The 14,949-nt window shown below is 33.1% G+C and overlaps 1 protein-coding gene across 1 annotated transcript; it reads left to right on the top strand.

The window, feature by feature from the left end:
- Positions 1-370: 370 nt before the first annotated feature.
- LOC133789488 (histone H3.3-like) lies at positions 371-1,365 on the top strand. The gene has a single exon (XM_062227336.1). It carries the CDS (start codon positions 699-701, stop codon positions 1,107-1,109), a length of 411 nt encoding a protein of 136 aa, XP_062083320.1. The 5' UTR covers positions 371-698; the 3' UTR covers positions 1,110-1,365.
- Positions 1,366-14,949: the final 13,584 nt, after the last annotated feature.

Genomic DNA, 14,949 nt, shown 5'->3' with positions numbered 1-14,949 from the left:
CAAAAAAATCTTCAATCACAAAAGTACGAGAACATTTTATTGAACAGAAAAAATCTAACACACCATCATGGTTTTTTAAATTAAAATTAACACGTAAAGTTTGTCAAGAAGAAGAATTAACATGAAAAAAAGTGAGAAAATTATTATTTTAAATTAATTATTAAAAATATAATTTTAATTTTCAATTAAAATAAAATATCAATAAATTAAAGTACATTGATCATAAATTAACACACCATAGCTAATAATTGAAATAAAATTTTAAATTTTTTATTGAATTTAAATTCAAATTTATAGATAAGATATTATATAATTGAAATTTAAATGACTAGTTACAATCTACGGATGCACGAATATATATATATATATACATTTAACCGTACATCATCACTAACCCATTATTCTAATAATATCTGAAATAAAATAACAAAAAAAAATACATTTGAATTTAAATTTAAATGTATAGATATTATATAATTTAAATTGAATTTCGTAGACTTAAATTTAAATTTAATACGATTGAAATCTTAAACGTCGGTCTACTAATATATAAAAGGCAGCGTACACCATCACTAACCCATAATTCTAATTTTCTCTTCGGTTGTTTCTTCTTCTTCTTCGTTTCGTTTTCTTTCTTCGAAAAGTTTACAGATTGCATTAGATTCGTTCTTTGATATTGATCCGTGAAGAAATCATAAATGGCTCGTACGAAGCAAACTGCTCGCAAATCCACTGGTGGAAAGGCTCCCAGGAAGCAGCTTGCGACGAAGGCTGCAAGGAAATGGGCTCCGAATACTGGTGGAGTTAAGAAGCCGCATCGTTATCGTGCAGGAACAGTTGCCCTTCGTGAAATTAGGAGGTACCAGAAGAGCACTGAGCTTTTGATCCGGAAATTGCCATTCCAGCGCCTTGTTCGTGAGATCGCTCAGGACTTTAAGATTAATATGAGGTTCCAGAGCCACGCGGTTCTTGCCCTACAAGAGGCAGCAGAAGCTTATTTGGTGGGTCTGTTCGAGGACACAAATCTGTGTGCCATTCATGCCAAGAGGGTCACTATTATGCCCAAGGACATTCAATTGGCGCGTCGTATTCGCGGTGAACGTGCTTAACAGTGGCCCAAGGATTTATAGTTTTTAGGAATTACCTATTTACTTTATAAATTTAATTGTTTTTTTTTTGGACCATTAAATTAAGAGTGTTTTTATTTGACACTCTAAATACTTATTAAATTCAACTAAGTAGAATCCGATATTGAATTGCACCAATAATAATATGCCACCTGCTTGTAATGTTGGACAGCAATTCTCTTAAATTAATGGCAATTAGATGCATAAATACTCGTTAAAATTCCAAAGAGTTAGATTTTCTACATTTCAGGCTCTCTTATTTTCTGTTGGGTGTTTTTTTAATTTAGTGTGTTTATTACTTTTTATTGGCTGTTTGATCGATCTATTTGGTTTTGAAAGAGCAACCACCATACTTCTGGTGTTTGATCCATTGCCCATAACTTTTTACTCCGGGTTAATACAAGTATAAACAAACAGACTTTAATTATAAACTATTTCCCTCTCTCTCTCTCTCTCTTTTTACAAAATAAAGTATTTTTCTCTTTAAAAATTAATTATTCTCATAAATTTATTTATAAAAAATGCTAACGACAAAGATTTTTTTTAAACTTAATTTTTCATATAATTTTAGCAAGATTATCTTATTCAATACCAATAATAATAACCCCACAAAAAAAAATACCAATAATAATAAAAAAAAAAAACAAGACACTGAGTCAAATGAAACCATAGTTGAATCAATTTATAATAGACAGTGGATAATGTTAGAGATATTTGTATTGTCGAAAGACTATACAACTCTATACAAAATAATACAAAAACACAATGATTGATTAAATAAGATTACAACTCAATACTCAAAATACAAATAGATATAGAAAAAAAAAATAGACGAAGAGAATGATAAGGACTACAACTCTAAAACAAAAGATACAAATAAATATGTAAAGATAAAATAGGAGAATAGAAGATAAAAGCAATGGTAGAAAAAATAACAAGAACAAAAAGGTAAAACACTCTCACTCACACAACAAAAGTGAAGAGCATTGGGTATCACCAACTTGAACAAGGTTTACAACCTTTGCCCAAAAGTTTATTTCCCCTATCTCAAGCACTAATAGATTCTCTCAATATTGGAAATAGTTATCTGGAATAATCAAGCTTTTGGTGTATTTCTAGCAAAGTGCTCTAATGGATAGAAATATAGTTGTCTTACAAGGGAGCATTAGGCTTCTATTTATAGAGTTTTGAGATACCCTTTGAATTTCAAATTCCACAAACCCTGTGGATGTTTCTAATGTTTAATTGGATGTTTACGGAAGTAAAATGGAGATTTGGGAGTTACTTGGGATGTTAGGACCGTTCAAATTGGAAAAAACTGAAAAAACAAATTGGTTGTCAGCCTTACTGGCCGCAGCCATAGACTATTTTTGTAATGCCCCAAATTTCCTAATGAGGTTTAGGACCTTGATTAGGAGGCTGGGAGGGCCATAATTGATTTATTATAGTATTTAATGGTTATATGCATGTTTACGTGAATTATATTATTATATGATGGTGGATGCATGCATATGGGAGAATTTATTATTGTGAGGGTATTTTGGTAATTTGGCCACTGTGGGCGTAATTGTATATTTTGGGTGCATGATTGTGATTAATTAATATAGCCACACTATAAGGTGGATTGGTTCGAGCTATCGACATGAGACGATCATGAGATGTAAGTGTTCGATCTAGTCATAACGGGTTTAAGTTTGGGGCTCGGGGTGAGTCTCGGGGTGAATTTAATGATTAGAGAATTACCGGGAATTAAAGGGTAATGGGATATGATCTATTGGTATTTGGGAATGTTGAGATTAGCAGGAATTGGAGAGCGTTAATTATAATTAACGGTGTAGGTTGGAAATGACGAATTTACCCTTGGAAGTGTTTAGAAGCTTTTAAATTGGTCTAGGGGCATTATGGTCTTTTGACCTTAAGGATTTATATAAGTTTTTGGGGGTTTGGAAGGCTGTAGAAACAGAGCAAAACAGAGCCTAACCTCATCCTTTCTTCCTTTCTCTCCCGTACAAACTTTCCTTCATCCTTTTCTTTGAATTTTGAGAGCCACCTTGAGGAGTTAAGCTTGGAGATCAAAGGGGGAAACTAGGGAACTTGTCACAGCCATTAAAGGGGATTCAAAACCGTGTTTGAGGTGAGTTCCAGTTATGAATTTAAGGTGTGCTCTGTTTTTTTGAGTTAAGTTTTGAGTTTCTTAAGTTTTTAAGCTTAGGATTGGACTTTGTGAATTGTTGAGTTTTTGGTTGGTTTGAGCTTCGGGTTTTGGTGGTTTTGGACCATTGAGAAGTTTGGTAATATTGATTTGATGATTTGGAGATGTTTAGATGGGTTTTTGGAAGGTTTTAAAAGTGGAAAAACAAAGAAAAATGGCTGGTGCGAAGTTGGGCCGCGGCCCTAGCTTGAAGAAGGTGGTGAAGGCTCTGTCAGGGGGGCGGGCCGCGGCATGGTCCATGTAGGGCCGCGGCCCTTAAGGGAAAAATTGCCCAAAAGTGTGTTTTTGTGATGGAAACTTAACTCTAAGGGCCTAGGATCGATCCTACTACCTAGTTGAGTGGGATTTGATATTCCGGAGGCTTGGGTTGGGTTTGGAAGTATTTAATTACTCATTTTGATGAGGTTTTATATTTGGTTATGACTAGGTGACCGCTAAGGGCTTAAAGGTTGATCGTTCTCAAGGGTCATTCTTTAAATTGTTCTAGCTCGAATCTGAGGTAAGAAAACTGCACCCTGTGTGTATGAGACATGCATGGTTATTATTGACGCATGTCGGTTGATTATTATGTATGACATGCACGGTTATTATGATGCATGTTGGTTGATTAATGAGTATGACATGCGTGGTTATTATTGATGCATGTCGGTTGTTTATTATGTATGACATGCATGGCTATTCTTGATGCATGTTGGTTGACTATTAAACGTGACATGCATGGCTGTTATTGGTGCATGCTGGATTGCTGGATATTGCATATGATGCATGAGAAACATGTGATTAAGACATGCTTTATATACCGAGTATGATATTGTTCAGAGCTTGAGCCTCTGTGTTTATGCATGGTCCTAATAGTACGAATACCTGTTTAGTAAGCATGATGAATGCCTTGTTATGGATACAGAACATGTGATATATGATTGGTGGCATGACTTACTTGTGTATGACACTGACTAGTCAGGGACTGACTCTAAAGTCGAGAATCACGCATTGAATGGCTCTATGGCATTAATGCTAGATCGACCCTAAGGTCGATGAATCATGCATTGAATGGCTCTATGGCATTAATGCTGGACCGACTCTAAAGTCGAGAATCGTGCATTGAGTGGCTCTAAGGCACTAATGCCAGACCGACCCTAAGGTCGATGATCACGCATTGAATAGCTCCATGGCATTAGTGCGGGACCGACCCTAAGGTCGAAGAACTTATAAGCGCTTGCCTGGTCTATGACCAGATGTTTATAGCCAAGGTATATGACCCCGGTGACTGTTTGTCACATGGCTAAGGGACGCTGTCCATAGCACGACTCTAGAGTCGGGAGGAAGGTTATGTTGGTGACCATTCACCATGCACCTGTCCTAATCAAACTTATGAAAGGATCACCTATCAGTTAAGCCCTGGTGACCCTATCGTCACATGGCTAGAAGGAGCGATGCTCATTACTGTGAATTTTGGCTATTGTCACCTATTTGTTTGGACTGATAGTCCTGAACGGTTATTAGGATCGTTGTTGATATTATATCATGCTTTATTGTGTTTTCTTTCTGGGCTTCGGCTCACGGGTGCTACGTGGTGCAGGTAAAGGTAAGAGGAAGCTAGACCATCCTTGAGTTGGAGAGCTTAGGTGATGACGTGTACATATGCGGCTGCTCGTCCGCCACGGCTGAGGTTTAAGGTGGAACTAGGGTTGAACCCTGTTTTGCCGCTTAGAATGGCCTGTTGTAAATATTTTCTGTAATAGACTCTGAAACTTTATTTTCGGGATCCCAATGTATATATTAAACGTTCTAGTGAGACGTTATCTCCTAACCAAAGTTTTAATCCCTAAACCGCTAATCATACCTAGATCACGATTTTGGCCAAATGACTCGATTAGCGAGTTTAGCACTGCTTACAAGGCACACCGTAACGGTCCCTGGAGTTTGGGGCGTTACAATTTTCAGTACAAAATGTCATTTTTCTAAAACATTCCAAAACGTCCCAAATCTTTGCCCACATGATTTTGTAACCTCCAAACACCTAATGGGAGTTAAAAACATATCTCCAACAACCATATTTCATAATGACTTTGTGAAATCCAATCTCAAATGTGTAACATACAATCTACACATTATTGGGTAATATTTGGGAGTTACAAATTTATAACTGATTTTGTAACTCCAAAATATGTCACATTTTGGCATACACATGTGTCCAATTTTGTGACTCTCAATAATATGTTACAAGGTGTGACAAATCAAACTATTTAATCTAACATTATATTATATGAAATAATATAACAGTTACTACGTCTACTTAGACACTTTTATAGAATGTAAGGATCCCAAACTTACAAAATATGCTTTAGTGATCTTACAAAATGGACATTAAGCCTTATTAGACTTGCTTAACAAGTAATAATTAAATAGTGAATGTTGACCCTCGTTTTGGTCAACTGACACGGAGTCAAATGCTTGATGCGAAGGACAAGGTTGAAATAGTTCTAATGGAAAGAACAGCAAACGACACAACAAATTATAGTGGTTCGGCCCCACGAATTGGTAATGACCTACGTCTACTTAAGCTATTATTAATATTAGTTCTCAAAGGAGTGATCAAAGAACTAGGGTTCTCTGAGTTTCACAAGCCTTAGAGGGATGAATAATACAATCGGAAGATAATCGCTCTAATTCTCTTGTAAAGCATAAACTTAAATCAACCAAAAAGTCCTTTCCTTGAGCTATTCTTCTCTATTTATAGGCTCAAGGAGGATTACATGAATTAGTTACAAATATTCTTTCCTAAATAATCGGATCATCAGGGATCATGGGAGATAATCTCGGATATGATTACAATTGTATAAGATTATCTCAAAATATACGAAGTATACGACCAAGCTGGTCGTAAATAAAATCCAAATGTTATGTCAGGGGAATCTCACTAGTCAATGGTCGAACAGAACTTCTACCAGGTGTCAGCCACATGTTAAAAATGTCTGCCACGTCATCCACGCCTGCTTTTTGGATAACATTTGCCCCCAAGTTTATTTATTACGACCAGCAATAAATAAACTTTTAGGAAAACGACTCTTCGATTACCCCACCAAATCTGTCATATTAGTTCGTGCCTCCTTGGAAAAAGTGACCTACTCACGTCTAATCATGCCCTTTCGGTTCCCAAGAAATCCTATGACGGTTATCACTCTTCCCCACGCCTTGAAAAATGGAACTTATGATTACCTCTTTTTCCATATCTCAGACGAAATATAAAGCTTCCAAAACTTCCTTTTTACTTTACGCAAGCTATTTTCTTATCAAGAACTCCCAAGTTAGAACCCAGAATCTCCCTGAAGAACATTCTTCAACGTTCTAGGAATCGGCCGTTCGCACACGCACGCTCGGAATTTCTTCAGCACTTCATAATCTTCGTATAGGTAAGCTCCAGAACTTTTGCGCCCTTCATTTTGCCGTGCATGCTTATTTAAGTTAACTTTTTAGGTTCTAATACTGCTCTGTGTTCTTGGGTAGAGATGCATGAAAATAGGGTATTTGTCAAGTGAGGCTAGATATGGTGGCGTATATTAGCCATTTAGGAGTTATGAATTAGTTTGATAGTCGAGATCATAAATTTAGGACGTAAAATCGAAGTAAAAATCCGATTTTTATGCTAGTTGAAAAACTGAGTTTTTCCCGCCCTTACTGAAGTTGAAAAAGCTTTTTCAGAAAGAACTTTTTGCTTTCACTTTTTGATCTGTTTTTCAAACTGTTCGCATGAAAATTTTAGTTTTTTGTTAGAATGCTGCTGTATAAAAGTTAGACTTTTATACATGAGCAGTGTTATTCTAACTAACTTTTTAGGCTCTTCTTCCTCACCTCCCCATTTTTCTGTCCACAGATTTTAATGCCAGATTTGTGGGGAGGTGAGAGGCCGATCGACGACGACCTTCTTGCGCAGCTGCTCGAGGGCGAAGAACAGCCAGCTCAGTGCATCCACGAGATTCCTTTCTCTAGAATTTCTTTTGCCAGAACTCAACCAACTCCAGTCAGAATGGGTTGTGTCAAGTCCACTGCCCAAAAGAAGAAAAAACCTGAACACCCTTCAAACCCTCCAGCCTAGCCTGATTCGCAGGCTGGGGTTCCCTCGACCAGTGGTCGAGAAAACATTGTTCCAGACCCCCACATCCAAGTTAGGGCCCGCCCTCGGCATTCAGTTCTTCCCGATGTCGAGTGGTATCTTTCCCCACTTAGCCAAGTAACCCCCAGGATGCTAGTCAACTACTTCAGAAAGTATGGCCTAACTGGGGTAACTCTCAAAATCCCTACTGCGGATCAGAGGGCAAATTTACCTGGAGGCGTTTACAGCGCCTGGTAGAGGTATCACATAGAGGCTGGGGCTACCCTTCCTCTCCATCCATTCTTCCAGGGGGTGGCGAACTACTTTGGTGTCGCCCCCTTTCAAATTACACCCAACAGATATAGAATGCTTGTTGCACTCTATATCCTCTATAATCATAAAAAATGGCAGAGCCTACCCCCTATGAGGTCAATTATCTCTTTTGTAGAAATGGCTTCTGCAAACGTTTTCGATTTATATAGCACTCAGGAGGAGGAAGAGGTTCCCTTGGTCCGAAAGAGGAAATCAGCCAGGAAACACGACGGTGAGTCCAGCCAGGTGCCTTCGGCCAAGAAGAATCGAGCTACCGATCCTTCGAAGGATGGGCCCTGTAGAGTCCAAGAACTTTACTTAGCTAGTTAGATAGTAGCATTATAGTAATTATAGTATTATCTTTATGACTGTGGATTTTTGGTTCAGACCGGGATTTATTTGGACACTCATAGTAGTACTTGTAGATTTTCTAAGTTTAACCTATAGTTTAAGAATATTAATTTTAAACCTAAGGTTTGATTAATATGACTGATATTGAGGATAATATTTATTATACTATAAGGTTTAGATAAGAACCAATAGGATTTTAAGCACATGTTATGTATGGGTGATTAATGATTAAGTATTTTGAGGATTAAATTTATTACGGGTAAAATTTGAATACTCTAAGGTCAGTCAGCAGCTTTGAAAACGTTTAAGGGCTGATGGACCCAAAACGGGTATGTTTTAAATATTTATAACTCGCAAGCGCACGAATCGTATATGGAATATAGTGTTCGTGTAAGCACGAGATCGAACCCAAAGGAGTTGACTAAAATCGAAAAAGAGAAACTATTTTAAACCAAAATTAATAAATTCTAACCTAGTTCCAAAGATTGATGGGATTTTTGTATAATAAAAATAAAATATAAGATACTAATAAAGAAATTAAAGACAATATATATAACATAAATTAATAATAGAAATGAAGATGGTAAAATAAGATTATTAAGGATTAGAATCCACAAAATATAAGTTCAATAATATTTATAAGTATATTGATTCCCAAGTTTTAGTGATAGTTAAGATAAATCAAACTATCATTTTCTAAATAGATTTATAATTTTAAGTACAAATTTCTTCCAAAAATATAAGATTTTTCTTCACTTTTCAAAGTTATAATTTCAAAGCATTTAGTGTAAGTCAATCTAATGAAATAACAAATAAATCAATGAACATTATTTATAAGGCAAAACATAATATTTTTGTTCTAAGCATGGATGTGTACAATTTAATGACACATCTTACACAAAGAATATTATGTATTTGCACTAATGAAGAACAAAGTTTAAATATGTGCTAACAATCCAAAATACATGATATTTAAGATGAAAGAAGATATTTGAAGAAGAAAATTCCACAAACTTTGTTGCACAAAATGGGAAATCAACATACAAAATAAATACTATCTAGTTACAAAATGTTTCATCATCACCTTAATAATCTTAAAAAGATTAGAAACACATAACTAGAATAACAAATACATACTAAAAATTACAAACATAAATAGGAAAATTTGGAGGAGAAACCCCCAAATTTTTCCTCTAAAAATACATAGAAAAAAAAATAAAAAGAAGAAGAAGATGAAGAGAATAGAGATGTTTTGAAATGTGTAGAGTTTTTGGTATGGTAACCTCTCTTTCAAATGGACACCCAAAATCCCTTATTTATAGCCAAAAATGATGATTAAAATAATCAATTTAAATTAATTAAATTGATTAAATTAATTGACTTAATAATAAAATGGAAAATAGGGGTAAATTATAGGGTGTAATAATTATGTTTTGGGGTAAAATGTGTAGAAAATGTGGTAAAAAGTGACATTTTTGACAAAGGGACAAGGGGACAAAATGCATTTTTGTTGGGCTCAATAAATATGAAGAAAAAAGGTGAAGGTGGCTGCTTTGAGGCTCATGGCAGTCATGGGCGTGTGGGTCTTGCTGCTGAGGAAGGAGCCCAGGCGCATAAGCTGCTGGAGCTGTGGTGTGCCAGGCGGTTGACAGCTGGGAAGGGAAGCAATGGCTGAAGGAAATGTGTTGATGGCTGAATGAAGGAGTACGGCTGGAGGAAAAGCTGCTGAAGGGAGAAAAAAAGAGCACATGTTGATGATTTGGGCCTTTAGATTTGGGCCTGCTTTTGGTGTGCTGAAGGCTCATGCCATTTTTTGCCAATCCTCTTCAAAATTGCCATAGTTTCTTCATTTTTCTTGCTTTTTCAACCCCAAAACACATGCAACAATTCTCTACAAAAATAAACATAAATAAAATTAAAACTAAATATTTTCACTAATAAAATATACAACAAAAGTTCCATGAAAATATTAATTAAAACTTAGTTTACTTAAACATTTAAGCTCAAAATTGCATCTTTTTACTCCTAACTTAACAATATTAATTTTAAATAATTAACTACAACATTTTACAACAAAATAACTATAAAAACACACAAAAATCTATAAAATTAAAATAAGCCTAATAAATTGAAAATTACTTAAAAACTTAATAAATTACTTAAAAACTCAAGAATTAAGCAACAATTAGCACATAAAAAGTGGTAAAATAACTCTATTTTGTAGAGTTATCACACCCCCAAACTTAATATTTTGCTAGTCCTCGAGCAAAAGAAAAATTAAAAACATACATTTTTTTTTTTTAACTGGTGATGTCTAATGTTTAACTCAAAGATTACATAATGGAAATAGTTCAAAGAAAATCACAAATAAAAGTAAAGCTTATGTAATTAATTAAAAAGTTAAAATTGTTTTCAAAATAGATATTTAACAAAAACATCAAATCATGTGAATATTAGACAAGCTTATGCAAACAAAAATAAATTAAATCTCAAGACATGATCAAACAAATTCTAGGATGTTTCAATTTTTTTTTTTTTTTTTAGAGATTTAAAGAATTTAATGTTTAAATAAACTGTATCCAAATATCTCAAAAGCTCAAATATAATAGAAAAGTGATATATTATGAAAAATATATATTTAAACAAAACTAACTTAAAAATTAAAAATAAAAATTAATAATTATTTATATTTTTCTAAGAACTAAGAACAATTTCAATCATAATTCTTATCATTAGAAAATGAAAATCACCAATTTTTTTTCAAACAAAACTAAGAAAATATTTTTTTTTTTAACATTATATAACAAATGAAAATCACATAAAAACAAAAAGAAAAACATGCATAAACACAAATAAAGAATTTTTTTTTTTTTTTAATTTTACAACAAATGAAAAACATGCATAAACACAAATAAAACACACATAAACACTAAGAAAAATACATACACACTACCCCCAAACTTAAATGAAACATTGTCCTCAATGTTTAATAAAATAGAAAAAATTTAGAAATACTCCCTTTGAGGTATGCTTCCTTGATTTGGCTCATTTGGTTTCTTCTCTTCTTTTTTTTTTTTTTGGGCAAGAAGTTTCCTTCAAGCTTTTTGAAAAACATGAAACAAAAAACACACAACAAAAAGTGAAATATAAAATGAAACATTAAAGTATGGGTTGCCTCCCACAAAGCGCTTTAGTTTATAGTCTTTAGCTCGACTACAAATTTTTTCTTTTTAACCTACACCCAATCGATGGTGTAGAATTTCATTAGTAGGGTGAGTTATGACTTTGATGCAAATGTCATATATAAGAATTGATAACATCACATCTAGAAGAAAGTTAGAAATATGCAATTTTAATGGAATATCAATAAAATACGAAAATTGCATATCTATATTAGGCTCCTTTTCATTTTGAGTAAATAAACAAATTTGCTCAATTACGGGCTCTTGAAATATAATTATATATTTTTCATTTTCCTCATGAGCCTCGAAAATTATTTCATCCAACTCTTTTGTTTCATTAGGGGGTTGGATGCATATTACAAGTTCTTCAACACCTTCATTCTCCTTTTCATTTTCAATTTGACTATTTGGATTGGGAATGGGTTGGTTGGGATAAACTTGTTTTTCCGACTCTATAACAGTTGCAAGATGTCCTACTATTGTCTCAATTTTTGAGATTGACTGAGACTGGGCTAGTAAGATTTGGTAGGTTGATTGCATGAACTGTTGTAGGGTATCCTCTAAATATGGGCTCGTTTCTTGTTCAATGGGATATGATAGGTCGGGTTGGGCATGATTTTGATTGGGTATGTTGAATTCATGCTCTTGACTCATTGGAGATTGGGTATGGCTCCATGAAAAATTTGGATTATAGGTGGGGGCAAATGGGATATCAAATGATTCATGCATATCATATATATTATTAGTTTCTCCATAATTTAAATTTGAATGCTCATAATAGTTGTACTCAGAATTCCAACTATAATTAAAATGATCCATATGGAAGAAACTAAATGACAAACTAATTATTTTTTTTTTTTTTAAAGATGACAATTAAGGGGAAAAAAAAGAACAAGAAAATAAAAATTAAGAGAACAAAAAACAATGTTAAGAAATGAAAACAAGAGCTAGGACAAAATTTAAGTTCTTTTTTTCTTTTCAAGTATATATATATTTTTTTTATGTTTTCTTTTCAAGTATTTTTTTTTTCACAATAATATGATAAAGGATAAAGAGAAATAAGGCAAAATTAAATAAGATTATCAAAAATTAAGCAAGAGTAGGGAGGCATAGCATGCCATCAACCATAACAAAAATAAGGTAAAAAAATTAGGAGGCACAAGTGCCATCAACTAAAACATAACATAAAAGACTAGGAGGCAAAATTGCCATCAACTAGTAACTTGCAAAAAAAAAAAAAACACAAGATAAATTACAACAAAATTAGGAGGCACAAGTGCCATCGACTATAAAAATTAAAAGGATAAATAGGAGGCACAAGTGCCGTCAACTATAAAAAAAATCACAATAAATATAGAAATATAAGTAAGTTTTTTTTTATGGGTGGTTGAACCGTCCCAAATTTTCTTTTTATCTTTTTTTTTTTTTATAGTTTTTATAGTATATATATTTTTTAGTTTTTTTTAAGTGCAAAAATTAAAATAACTAGTAGAAGAATTTACTAACCTTGAGATAATTTTCGTTTCTTTTTTCTTGCAACTCCCCGGCAACGGCGCCAAAAAATTGATGGACCCAAAACGGGTATGTTTTAAATATTTATAACTCGCAAGCGCACGAATCGTATATGGAATATAGTGTTCGTGTAAGCACGAGATCGAACCCAAAGGAGTTGACTAAAATCGAAAAAGAGAAACTATTTTAAACCAAAATTAATAAATTCTAACCTAGTTCCAAAGATTGATGGGATTTTTGTATAATAAAAATAAAATATAAGATACTAATAAAGAAATTAAAGACAATATATATAACATAAATTAATAATAGAAATGAAGATGGTAAAATAAGATTATTAAGGATTAGAATCCACAAAATATAAGTTCAATAATATTTATAAGTATATTGATTCCCAAGTTTTAGTGATAGTTAAGATAATTCAAACTATCATTTTCTAAATAGATTTATAATTTTAAGTACAAATTTCTTCCAAAAATATAAGATTTTTCTTCACTTTTCAAAGTTATAATTTCAAAGCATTTAGTGTAAATCAATCTAATGAAATAACAAATAAATCAATGAACATTATTTATAAGGCAAAACATAATATTTTTGTTCTAAGCATGGATGTGTACAATTTAATGACACATCTTACACAAAGAATATTATGTATTTGCACTAATGAAGAACAAAGTTTAAATATGTGCTAACAATCCAAAATACATGATATTTAAGATGAAAGAAGATATTTGAAGAAGAAAATTCCACAAACTTTGTTGCACAAAATGGGAAATCAACATACAAAATAAATACTATCTAGTTACAAAATGTTTCATCATCACCTTAATAATCTTAAAAAGATTAGAAACACATAACTAGAATAACAAATACATACTAAAAATTACAAACATAAATAGGAAAATTTGGAGGAGAAACCCCCAAATTTTTCCTCTAAAAATACATAGAAAAAAAAATAAAAAGAAGAAGAAGATGAAGAGAATAGAGATGTTTTGAAATGTGTAGAGTTTTTGGTATGGTAACCTCTCTTTCAAATGGACACCCAAAATCTCTTATTTATTGCCAAAAATGATGATTAAAATAATCAATTTAAATTAATTAAATTGATTAAATTAATTGACTTAATAATAAAATGGAAAATAGGGGTAAATTATAGGGTGTAATAATTATGTTTTGGGGTAAAATGTGTAGAAAATGTGGTAAAAAGTGACATTTTTGACAAAGGGACAAGGGGACAAAATGCATTTTTGTTGGGCTCAATAAATATGAAGAAAAAAGGTGAAGGTGGCTGCTTTGAGGCTCATGGCAGTCATGGGCGTGTGTGTCTTGCTGCTGAGGAAGGAGCCCAGGCGCATAAGCTGCTGGAGCTGTGGTGTGCCAGGCGGTTGACAGCTGGGAAGGGAAGCAATGGCTGAAGGAAATGTGTTGATGGCTGAATGAAGGAGTACGGCTGGAGGAAAAGCTGCTGAAGGGAGAAAAAAAGAGCACATGTTGATGATTTGGGCCTTTAGATTTGGGCCTGCTTTTGGTGTGCTGAAGGCTCATGCCATTTTTTGCCAATCCTCTTCAAAATTGCCATAGTTTCTTCATTTTTCTTGCTTTTTCAACCCCAAAAACATGCAACAATTCTCTACAAAAATAAACATAAATAAAATTAAAACTAAATATTTTCACTAATAAAATATACAACAAAAGTTCCATGAAAATATTAATTAAAACTTAGTTTACTTAAACATTTAAGCTCAAAATTGCATCTTTTTACTCCTAACTTAACAATATTAATTTTAAATAATTAACTACAACATTTTACAACAAAATAACTATAAAAACACACAAAAATCTATAAAATTAAAATAAGCCTAATAAATTGAAAATTACTTAAAAACTTAATAAATTACTTAAAAACTCAAGAATTAAGCAACAATTAGCACATAAAAAGTAGTAAAATAACTCTATTTTGTAGAGTTATCAAGGGCTTAGTCAAGGCTATTTACTCAATTCAAATTAAGCTAAAAATGTGTAATTTCGTGTTTAAATAATCAGCGTATGCCGATATATCGCAGCTATAGGGGGCGATATATCGCAGCACGTAGATACGGAAAACACGAAACGATGCACGTTTGCCTCGGGCATAATGGTCCAGGCGATATATCGCCTATA

This window comes from Humulus lupulus, chromosome 7 (genome assembly GCF_963169125.1).
Source record: "Humulus lupulus chromosome 7, drHumLupu1.1, whole genome shotgun sequence".
NCBI lineage: Eukaryota > Viridiplantae > Streptophyta > Magnoliopsida > Rosales > Cannabaceae > Humulus > Humulus lupulus.
This window is presented reverse-complemented; position numbering and strand designations above follow the sequence as displayed.

What these genes read in the sequence shown, in the direction of transcription:
- LOC133789488 (XM_062227336.1), top strand. Translation starts at nt 699, where the DNA reads ATGGCTCGTACGAAGCAAACTGCTCGCAAATCCACTGGTGGAAAGGCT.